Source organism: Astyanax mexicanus, chromosome 9 (assembly GCF_023375975.1).
Source record: "Astyanax mexicanus isolate ESR-SI-001 chromosome 9, AstMex3_surface, whole genome shotgun sequence".
Classification (NCBI taxonomy): Eukaryota; Metazoa; Chordata; class Actinopteri; order Characiformes; family Acestrorhamphidae; genus Astyanax; species Astyanax mexicanus.
In genome coordinates, this window is record NC_064416.1 from 38,615,454 (window position 1) to 38,627,863 (window position 12,410).

Sequence of the window (12,410 nt, forward strand, 5' to 3'; positions counted from 1 at the left end):
TTGTACAATAATACCAGTCAAAAGTTTGGACACACATTAACTTCAATGGTTTTTCATTTCCTCATATTTTACAATTGTTTTCTTCATTGCAGGTTAATACTAAAATCACCCAAACTATGAAGGAAACAGTTGACAGCTTTGTGAGGTAGAGTGACCTGGAATACAGGCTTTCAGTTAACAGCTGTGCTGAACTCGTCAAGAGTTAAATACTTGAATTTCTTGTCTCTTAATGTGTTTCAGAGCATCAGTTGTAAAGTTGTGAAGAGGTAGGGTTACAGGTATACAGTGAATAGCTCTTTTTGAGCAATGTTCTTATCAATATTATGGCAAAAAATACTTAGAATGTTCCATATGTTAAGAGGACGGTGACTAAAGTTCATTCCCTCAGTTGATGTTATCAATATATTTAAAATATTAATCGATAAATAATTAATTTGAGGGCCCAATTCATTTGAAATAAAAACATCACAAAAAAGTTTTTGCGTAACAGTGACAATATTGCCTATATACAGCTCTGGAAAAAAATTAAGAGACCACTTCCGTTTCTGAATCAGTTTCTCTGATTTTGCTATTTATAGGTTTATATTTGAGTAAAATGAACATTGTTCATTTATTATATAAACATCAAACATCAAAAAGTTCATATTAATACAGTTTTAAGAGCTCAGAACTCAATATTTGGTGGAATAACCCTGGTGTTTTCATACATCTTGGCATGTTCTCCTCCACCAGTCTTACACACTGCTTTTGGATAACTTTATGCTTTTAGTCAAAGTCAAAGTCAAAGTGTTTTTATTGTCATTTCAGCTATATACAGAGTACACAGTGAAACGAAACAACGTTCCTCCAGGGACCATGGTGCACATAAACACAGTGTATACAGAACAATAGTGCAACAGTACAAAAGTGCAGACAGACAATACAACACAATGCAGACAAAGAATAATAAATAACAAGACAGTGTGCAAATTATGCAGTGTGCAAAAAGTGTGCAAAAAAAGACCAGTGAGGTAGTAATTACCTCTATTACACAGTGTGTAATAGAGTCCAGTGAGGTAGTAGGGTTTTTAGTGCTTTCCATTTTCTGGGGTAAGTGGGGTAAGAGTGTGTGTGCATGTACAGAAAAACCATCAGTTCAGTCTCTGCAGTTGAGGAGTCTGATGGCTTGGGGGTAGAAGCTGTTGCAGAATCTGGTCGTGCTGGACCGGATGCTGCAGTACCTTCTTCCCGAAGGCAGGAGGGAGAACAGTTTGTGTGAGGGATGGGTGGGGTCATTCACAATGCTGGTTGCTTTGCGGATGCTGCGGCTGGTGCATAAAATTCAAGCAGTTCAGTTTGGTTGGTTTGGTTTGATGGCTTGTGATCATCCATCTTCCTCTTGATTATATTCCAGAGGTTTTCAATTTGGTAAAATCACTTTTCAGTGGTCTCATTTATTTCCAGAGCTGTTTTATATTTATGAACGTGTGTCCTGTGCGCTTCGTAAACGTGTGCGCGTTTTAATCTGTTTGGTTGCGTCTTTTTTTCCTCTTAAGTAGCCAAACGCAGCCCAGTCAGAATACTCTCCATCTCAATAGCTGCGGGGTTTGGTGTGTCGGTGCTTTTCGAGTGGTTTGGTGAAAGAAGAGCGCCGTAAAAATATATTAGCGCGAAAAAGTGCGCTATTGCTGCGCCCCGGGGCGTGAACTGCGGCAGAAAGGCGCGCGGCCGCTGCATGGCCAGCCCAACACAAAGAGGGTGAAACGGGCCAGAAAACACTATTGTCCCCCATTCTGCCCCATCAATACCGGATTAAAACAGCGGAGAGAGGGCGGGGTGGTGCTGGGGGTGGGGTGGGGTAAAGGAGAGAAGCTGCTCTGGGGTTTTATTGTTGAGGAGAAGCAGATTTGGATATTTTCTGTTGAAGAGAAGAGACTGAGAGACCCCGCCGCTCCAGAGCCGATATCAGAAGATCTATCATTAATTTATCACTGATAGTGTATAAATTACACAGTAATGCGGGATCTGTTCATCCCTCACGTGAGACACAACTTCAGGGCAGAACTCGCCAAGAAAAAAAATCCAGTTTCTATGGACACCAATCACGCGGGCTCACATTCCACACCCCCCAGTTTACAACCAGGGTTGCCAGATTGTTACAGAGGTTTCAAACCGAAAAAAAACCCAGCAAAATGCAGGAAAACACTGCTACTCATTTCAACAATTAATATTTAGTTATTTTTCCAAATAAGTTTTAAATTATAAAGACTTTTAACTATTAATAACCACTAATAATAAAGGATGTATGTATATTTTATAGGGGTGTTCGAAAATATCTATATTATATCATATCATGGTATTTTGTTCTGCGATACTGTATCAGTTTTCAAAACACACAGTATCAATATTAAATATTTCGTTTAGATGTAAAGATATAGATGTAAAGACAGACTGCGGTTTATTATTTAGTATTGGGTTTAAACCCCTTTCACTAGATAACAGTGTTGTATTCTGTTGTTAGATCCCACTGTTTGGATACATTTATTTTTTTTGGAGATACTATCTAAATTTTTTGAGCTACTAAGTCATTATTTTGAGATATTAGGTCATTATTTTAAAATGCTATCTAATAGTTTGAGACACTATTATGTTATTTTGAGTTATTAAGTGGTTATTTAAAGATAATTTGGCTGCCTTCATATATCAAAGTAATGACTTACTATCTTAAGATAACAACTTAGTATCCTAACAAATTACATAACAACTAAGTTAACTGGTGGGCTACTGATGCAGTTTAGTATCTTAAAATAACGACTTAGTATCTCAAAATTGCAACTTAGCATTGAAAAATAGCAACTTAGCATCTCAAAATAATAATTACGTACCTTAAAATAACAACTTAGTATCTCAGAATATCAATTTAGCATCTTAGAATAATGACTTATAGTATGTCAAAATAGCAACTTAGCATCTTAGAATAATGACTTATAGTATCTAAAATTAGCAACTTAGCATCTTAAAATAGCAACCTAGCATCTTAAAATAGCAACATTTCAAAATAATGACTTAGTATCTCAAAATAATGACTTAGTATGTTAAAATAACGATTTAACATCTCTAAATAATGACAAATTAACAGTGTATCGAGATAGCAATTTACTTAATAATGAGAAAAAGAAGTGTTGAATTTATTATTTTTATTTAGGTGGTGGGAAGGGGATTCTATAACTGTGAGAGCCAGACGCCAAAGTCAAAGGTGTTATCTAACTAATCTCTACCTGATGGGTCACTGATGTAGCTAGCTGGCTAATAATTCACTGTATGGATGTACAGATTTATTTACATATTTATTTATTTCAGCTGTTTTTTTTATAACGCAACAGACTTTATTACATGTTCGTATATGAATCAAATAAAGTATTCAACTTTTGCCCAAAATGCGGAAATCCGCCCAATCTGGCAACACGGTTTACAACCAATCATTTGTCCTGATCCGTAGCGGAGGAGAGGGTAGGGGCTGTTTTTTTCCCCCACCCATATTAATACCATAGACCAATGAGCGACCCGCCCACTTTCCTCTCTAAAGAGTAAGAGCCCCGCCCACCGCCTTTGGTTCTGTCTAGACAGAGTGCGGGTCTGTTTTTGGAAGGGTGAGCGACCAGCCAATCCCGGCACAGGAGGGGCGGGGCTATCGGAATGCGGGTGGAGGAAAAACAAAACAACGTGAGAAAAAGGAGGTGGAGGAGGAGGAGGAGGAGGAGGAGGCAGGGAAAAGTTTTCTTTTTCGCTGCTGAGAGAAAGGGAGGAGGGGCGCAAAGAGAAACAGCTCAGCCAAGCGTGCAAAACCGAACTGCGCGAGGAGGGACAGAAAGAGACACACCATCACTGCAGCAGATCCTCCAACATGGAGACTCCAAAACCACTCGAGACGAATGGATTCCATGCGACCACCACAGTGAACTAACTACAGCAGAAGAAAAGTAGAAGAAAAACCACAAGAATTCCACTCCACGTTTTTGTTTTGTTTGTTTGTTTTTGGGAGGATGCACCAAAAAAGGAGTTTCCTGCATTGAGAAGGTTCCTGGAAAAACTTTTATCTCTTTATCTCTGATTCCAAGGAATTCTGATAACAGCATTGTTCAGCAAGCTCCCTGATTCCAAGTTTCCTTCACGTAAAGTCTGTAAAGTTTCCAAGTTCCCAGGTTCCTTTCTTGACCGGTTTTGTGATTATGGACAACTTCAATCCTACAGATTCTGGATGGTGGACCCTATCTTGCTGAGCTCTCTTCTTTTGGCATGTGGAGCACATTGGGATTTACGACCCTCACTCTTGGCCTAATAAATGTGGACGAAAGCTGACTTGGCAAAGTCGGTGCATACCAGTGTGAGCTGCAGGGACCCCCCAGGATGGAGGCCCCATGTGGCCCCCCAGCGCTGTCCTTCTTCTCCTTTTTCATCTTCGCCTCCCTCACGATGACACTGAATGGCCAGTTGGTGTGCTGGCACGCCTTGCTCCGGTGCCACCAGGAGAGAGATTGCGATCTGGCCTATAATCAGTACCTGCTGGCGTGCGAAGGAATCTTGAGGGGGACGAGGCGGCAGTGCCCCAGCCACTGCATAGGTGCCCTCGTCCGCCTCAACCAGACCTCCAGTGGGCCAGAGCTGGAGACCTGCAACTGCGGGCAGGATGAACTGTGTCACAGGGCCAAGAAAGCCATTGAGCCGTGCATGCCCAGGACTCACTCTGGTGGAATGGGCTGCACTGAGGCTCGTCAGCATTGCGACGAAAACCCCAGTTGCAGGTCATCATTGACTGGTTATCTGTCTTCCTGTGGTCAGCTTTTCAATGGCAGGAAGTGCTCTGCCCGCTGCAAGGCCACTATTGAGGAGCTGCTGTTCATGCCAGATGGTGCCATGCTGGACAAGTGCGTATGTGATGGAGTGGAGAGGCCTTTTTGTGAAGTGGTCAAGGAAAACATGGCCAAGCTGTGCTTTGCAGGCGAGCGGGGAGCGCACACCGACCAAGACAGCCTGGACGACGTTTACGAAGATGAAGATTACGAAGCTAAAGGCGAGCGGGAGGTGGATGTGGATGCTGTGGTGCAGTATTCAGGGGCCGAGCACTTCTCAAGCCATATAGTTCTGATCTCGGGGTCAGTCTTGCTGACTTTTCTTAAGGCTTGACCACCTTGACCCTGGCTCTTCTCCATATGGCTAGCTGGATGTGAAATAAGCTAGATGACTGAGCTGATCTAAAGGGTGGCCAGTACTAAGCTGTGATGCTTAAATGGATGGAGTTTTGCTGACAGAAACTCAGAAAATACTTCAGAGTGCTGCCAAAGGGACAAATAAAGGGCTACAAGCACAAAAAGTACAAGAATTGGTACATTTCTAGGGCATTATCCAAGCCTTTTTAGGGCTTTTTGGCTATGGACTTAAGCTAAAAAGCTAAAAAATGTCATTTTAAAGGATCTTTTTAATGGAGTTTTGCAATCCTAGAGTGGATTTCCTTTTGTATAAAAGACTTAAGCTAAGAAATTGAGAATTTATTCTCCCAGAGTGAAGCTAAAACCTCACTGAAATATGCCTTAAAGTGGAATATTGCAGCATTCCTCGGTGTAATGTGTTTTTTTTTTGTGTCTGTTAATGGTTCACTACCACCAGCAGCAGTACTGTACTGTAAATTTGAATGGTATTATTGATGTTACTTACAAAGAGCAAAAAGAGGAAAATCACTAACTAAAAACACACTTAGCATCCAGAATTTGAATCCAGTGAGCATTTGGATGGAATGGTTGGAATGCTTGCAGCTTCAAATTGGTTTTATAGTCACATAGTCACACATCTCAAGCATTTTTCCAAGAAATTCTTCAACGGCACATTGGCTTCTAATATGAGTTTGAGTTGAGTCGAGTTGTGTTGAGTTTTCCTACAATATCCAGAAGTTAGTTAAAAAATAAAAACACACTGAACTATTCCTTTAAACACCAGTAATCTTCGTGGCCTCTCTGATAGAGAGCTGTAAGCTTGATGAGAAGACTAAGACAAATGTCTCCCTCTCTTTCTCTCTTTATTTCTCTCCTTCTTCGTCCTCCCCTTCTCACTCTCACTATGTTTTGTTTCACCCCATTGCTCTCTAAAGTGTCTCTTTTTTAGTAAGACGTAAGACAAACAGTGATCTCGCTCTCCGGGTGTTTGCAGACCTCTTGTTGCCCACACGCTCATTGTGGCGACTATTACACTTCAAATATTTGCAGTGGACGGCCAGAGAAAAGAGCAGGTTTCAGGATCAAGTTGTTAAATTAAGTGGAGAGGCTCTTCACAGGCTGCTAAAATACCCTCCCCCTCCCCGAGCACTCACTCTATATTCTCTCTCACTCTCTCATTTCACTGAATCATCCCCTGGCATGACCTCTTTCCTCTCTTTTTTTCTCTCCCTCCCCCCATTCCTAAAGGAAATGCTTGATCTCTCTTTCTCTCTCTCTCTCTTACTCTCTCTCTCCATTTTTTCTTCCTCTGCTTCTAAGCTAGGCCATTGTTTGTGCTCTGGAGTAATTGGCTTTTATGAAATTTCTCTTGCACATGAAAAGCAGCAGAATCCCTCGTTCCCTGACTTTAAGCGGCTGCTGACTCTTGGAGAGAAACAGCCTTGTTTGGAGAGAAGAGAAACAAATGAGTGAACTTTTGGTAGCTTCTTCTGAACGAAAGAAAAAGAAAATACACTTAATACACTCAAATTCAATTCATTCCAACATCAGTTACGGACATATTGTATTCTCTAATGTGGGATTACCCATATTAAGAGTTTTAACTTTGTAATAATTTTAGTTAAAACAATGATTGAATGTCGGAAGGTCTTTGGTTGAATTGCCACAAACATTGTATGTACAGAAAGCAATATATTTATGTTTTGAAAATTATGAAGGAATAAAATTGTGAATGTGAATCGTACATATAAGTGCTTGTTTAATTGGTTTATTAGGAACAAATATAAGAATGTTCAACAATTTATCTGAGTATTAGTTCAGTTTAATTCAAGTTAAAGTTACAGCTTTTTCACTGCTTTAAGTAACACTCAAACACTAGTGCTGGGAGGTTAATCAAATTAATTTGATTAATCAAATTTCTGTTTTAATGCGATTTTCTAAATGGGATAATGGAGATTTTACAAATTTACATACAGAAGCTGCCAGTGTGAATCTCAGTAGACAGACATTTACTTCTGTCAGAAACCTGTAAAGTTTTTATATTTTACATGTTTTCTTAACTGAAATACAAGTAGGTTATGTTTATACTGTGTTTAATATAAAATCTGCATGAAAGGATGAACCTTGATATTAAATGTAAAGAAAGTTGTACATTTACATACTTAAATCGAGAATTGCTCATATATTTAAAAAATATCATTTTTTTTTTACAATATCACCCATCTCTGTCAAATACTAATACTAACTAGCTAACTAATTACTAATATCTAACAAGTAATGAAAGCATAGAGGCTGTTTTTCAGACAGGGATTAAGCCTAGGTCTTGGACAGCAGAGCATTTTAAATGGTCTATATTTTTAAGAAATATATTCTCAAACTTGGTTTAATCATTTTCTGGGAAACTGATTATTCAGTCTGCATGCATAGCAAACTGTTTCAGCCTAAAAAAAACACCAGCCTAACTTACTAGTTTTCACTAGTAAAAATTACAGATCACTGTTGTGCAGTTTATAATACTAGAAACTCATACATTTCAGACACTTTACTAGTAATAAAGTCAGATAAGACACACTTTTAATATATACCAGGAACACATATTGTTGCTGTCCAATGAGAAACAAGTATCTAAATTGTTGTCATTTTTCACTTTACTACACAATTTGAATACACAAACTGTTCTTACACACTAAGAACAATAAGTACAGATTTGTAGTTAAAAGAGTACAAAGTTTGTTGCTGGGGCTTTATCTTATATTAAGGTACAAAAAAGTACCTTTCAGTGAAAGTCCTTGGTTTTTGTTCCAGTAAAGATTTATAAACATTTTCAGCAACTAAATATGTCTCAAGAATTGATCGTTCAAAATTTTCTGGCTTTCAAATAAAAAACTGTGCAATTAAAATATATATTGTTTATTAGTACAGTGATACCAAATGCAGGTGGCTGGTTAAATGGTACAAATCTGTAATTATTGCTGTTAGGAATGACTTTGTTCTTCAGAGGGAACAAATCTGACCATAAAAAAGCAATATTGTACTAATACTGGTCAAAATAATGTATTATTATATATTATAGTTATATAAATATTACTTGTCAAAACTAAAATTGTAGCTATCTAAAGGTATATTATTTTATTGTAACAGCATCCGAAAGGCACTAATAAATCACTAATAGTCAGAATCACTAGCCTGACATTACAATTTAAGTGAATTTTTAACTAGTAAAAATGTAATATATGTACCAGTGCATCTAAAACAAATTAGAATACTGAAAAGTTATTCAGTTATTCCGTTTAAAATGTGAAACTCATATATTTTTTTAAGTGTTTATTTCTTTTATTGTAGATGTATATGGGTTACAGCTGATAAAAAATGCAAAAATGTCACAGTGTCTCAGAAAATTAGAATATTATGTAAGACCAATAATAGGTACTTATGGCAGTATTGGGCAGTATGCCAAGTCCTGCTGAAAAATGAAATCTGCATATCCATAAAAGTTGTCAGCAGAGGGAGGCATAAAAATAGATCACTCAGTAGTAACTTCTAAATGATATTCTAATTCTTTTTAGATGCACTAGTAGATAAGAGAGACATACGTAAGAGTGTAATTCCATGTAAATAAGTGGTATCAAATAGAAAAAAATAATGAGTGCTGAGTTTGAGTGGTGTTGGAAACTGGGAATTACCACCTGTACCTTTTGTAAATTGTAAAACTTGTAAACCAGCCAGTGAAGAGGTATTTACAAGTGAGAAACTTGGGGTTCAGTGTGATATATGGGTTTACCAGATGTATACTATTTTATACCTTTTACGTTTCTTAATTTTTTTAAATTCAAATTTAACACAAGTCTGGTCAACTTATGGCACTCCAGTGCTTCGCTAACTAATATGAATGTATTTTTGTTTGATATTCTGCTGTGTGATACTCCATCAGACCTCATTATGCACACTAAGAAAAGTAAGTACAGATTTGTACTTAAAAGAGTACAAAGCTTGTCGCTGGGGCTGTACCTTATATTGAGGTACAAAAAAGTACCTTTCAGTGAAAGTCCTTTTTTGTACCCATGGTTTTTGTGCCAGTAAAGATTATAAAGATTATAAACATTATCATCAACTAAATATGGCTCAAAAACTTGATGATCCAAAATGGTCTGGCTTTACAAATAAAAAATGTACAATTTAAATATATATATTGTTTATTAGTACAGTGATGCAGAATACTGAATGTACCCTTTGGCTGGTTAAATGGTACAAATTTGTACTTATTGCTGTTAGAAATGACTTTGTACTTCAGAGGGAACAAATCTGACCCTGTAAAGACCGATATTGTACCTTTGAGGGTACAATTATGAAGAGTGTACCTTTGAGTACAAAAAAGTACTCATATCGTACCTCTGTTTTTTAGAGTGTGTGTTGTTTTGGGATATCCTACAGATTTCCAAGCTTTAGTGGGCAGATCTTCTGACCCAAATGGTGTGAAGCTGTTTTTACTAGGTAACCATTTGGTGCATACAACCTTCTGGTTAGCACTTGAACACAACACACAGCTTTATTCACACATACAAGCTGTGAAATTTGACTGTTTGTAAATCAGGAAATAGCTTTAACACATAAGCGCCGTATGTTTTTCTAATTACAACCAGTTCAAATTAAAAATGCACAGGCATGCATCTGGAGAAAACCCTGTTTTTTTTTAAGAAATTAAAACCTCACACAACCTTCATCAAATATTAGTTTCACCTAAAACTTCTCTCCAAAGGTTACAGGTTAAGCTTTTCATTCTGCCATAGTAAAACATCATCGTTATTAAAGTAATTTCAGTAAATCAGAATGTATATTTGAAACAGAACAATTATATTTGGAAAAACATAATTGCCTGACCCAATAATATTTAGCTTTAATTAGGGCATGCATTGGCATTGTTTATTTCTGTCCATACATTTTTCTTGTTTTTATGATGAGAGATTTGAACCACTGCACAAATTCTTCTCCAGAACATCCCATAGATTCTCAATGGGGTTCAGGTCTGGACTGTGGTTGCCAATCCATTTCTATATTTTACATGTTTTGGCATTTACCTGACAAGGTTAATCCTATTACAGAGGTGAGCCAGTGTTAGCAGTCTTGCCTAAGGACTCTTACTGGTGAAGCACAGCAACCAGTCATCCAGGACGGGAATTGAACCGCAGTCTCCCACATGATGTGGTAACTCACTGGCAGCCAGATTGTGTTATTATCCACTGTGCCACACCATTTATTTCATGTGTGAAAGTGATGAATCATGCTCCCTGAATCCTGCACTCTTTCACAATCTGAGCCTGATGAATCCTGGCACGGCCATCTTGGAATCTTGGAATCTTGGAACATCCAGGAATGGATCCAGGAATAACCTGGTCTATATTCAGTATATTCAGGTAGTCAGCTGACCTCATTCTTTCAGCACATACTGTTGCTGAACCTAGACCTGACCAACTGCGCAACCCAAGATCATAGCTCCGCCCCCACAGGCTTGTACAGTAGACACTAGGCTTCCATTCTTTATGATTCCTAGCAAATTGTATTTGCCTGTTTAGCCTCACTATTAAAAAGTGCTTTTCTAAAGGCTGCACAGCTGTTTAGTCCCAATCCTCCGAGTTTCCTTCATATTGTGCGTGTGGAAATGCTCTTACTTTCACTATTAAACATATCCCTGAGTTCTAGTGTTTTTCTACCATTTGATTTCTCCAAATGTTTAAGTGTTTAAGTCAAGTTTTTTTTTGAAGATAATGTTTCCTCATTGTCCTTTCACTTTTTATTAATGTGTTAGACAGTTATTAACCTGATTTTTGTAGTTTTAGTAATCTCCTTAGATATTTTCTCTGCTTGATGCATGATAATAATTTGCCCCTTCTTCATAACAGATTATAATCTTGTCCACAACCACATGATGTGTATTTTTCACATGGTTATTAAACAAATGAGAAGCTACTCCCTGCATCAGGTAGTTAGAGTTAAATATCTTGTTGCCAGCTGAAACATAATCAAAGATGACATAATTTTCCAATGGCAGGCTCTTACATATTAGTTTACTTAAATCCAAGTGTGACCTTTTTTGACGAGGCAGTGTATTATTACTGTGTAGTTTTAAGTCTTATGAATATTCATTCAAATAACATGGTGCTACTAGGTATATTTAATGTAAATACCTGTGAGTAATGTTTGCACAGAGTACTTTGTAACTTCAATCATTCTGCTTTTTATACAAGCAGGATTATTTAACTTAGTCTGAAAACTTAATCTCAGAGTCTAGTCTGTCCGGGAAGAACAGGGGTGAGAAACATTCCTATTTGACAATTTTGGGCTAAAGTTTTCTATAACTAAAATGTTAGATTTCTTTATTTTTATTTGTTAGCAAGTAAAGACTACCACACACAACCTAGGACTAATTTGCAGGACACCATGTTTTGGCTGATCAATTACATATGAGGTAAGAGAAAGATTTGTATATGTTCCCTCATAACTAATAATATATATATTTAGCTAAGCATTTGCTTACAATATTCTAGGTGTTATATACAGAGGTGTAAAGTAACAAATTACATTTACTAAAATATCTGTAATTGAGTAGATTTTATGAGTAATTTGTCTTTTTTAAAGCTGTTTTTAAAATTGGTCATTTTACTTTTACTCAACTTCATTTTGACCCAAGTAATTTACTTCACTACATTGGAAAACTCCCCATTACCAAGTAACAAATGAAATGCTGGGGAAAAAAATAATTGTCTGAATAAAAAAAAAAAAAAATTGTTCTCCATGGCAGCGCAGCTGAACTTTTCCATGTATTGTTTATTATGGTTAGCGGGAGAGACGCTGTGTAAATCAGCTGTGTAGTCTGGGGTCTGTGTGCACGGCTCAGGGGAACCGGTGTTCTGTAGAGTTATGCTACCCATCGATATGTGCTTCTTTACGGCACTACGCATGCACCGACCAACATTCTTTTTGTATGATGTCATGTTTTTAATGATAATTCCTTACGTTTTTATTGGAAACATTAAACAATCTGCTTAAATGTTAAAAAAAACATGTAAATAGCAGTTAAAGCATAGCAATGGCAAGTTAAAAAATAATAATGAACTGTAAAACTATAAAAATACAGTTTATAGTCACCTATATGACTATATAACTTTTTAACAGTAAAGAAAAAAAATTGATCATAGAAACCTATGCCACTTGTTCTTGAAAACGTTT

General features: G+C 37.3%; 1 protein-coding gene across 1 annotated transcript; it reads left to right on the plus strand.

Annotated features, from left to right (window-relative positions):
* The first annotated feature begins 3,761 nt into the window (after nucleotides 1–3,761).
* si:ch1073-459b3.2 (growth arrest-specific protein 1) lies at nucleotides 3,762–6,925 on the plus strand. Its single transcript, XM_007251843.4, has one exon. The coding sequence runs from the start codon at nucleotides 4,387–4,389 to the stop codon at nucleotides 5,161–5,163; it is 777 nt and encodes a 258-aa protein (XP_007251905.2). The 5' UTR covers nucleotides 3,762–4,386; the 3' UTR covers nucleotides 5,164–6,925.
* Nucleotides 6,926–12,410: the final 5,485 nt, after the last annotated feature.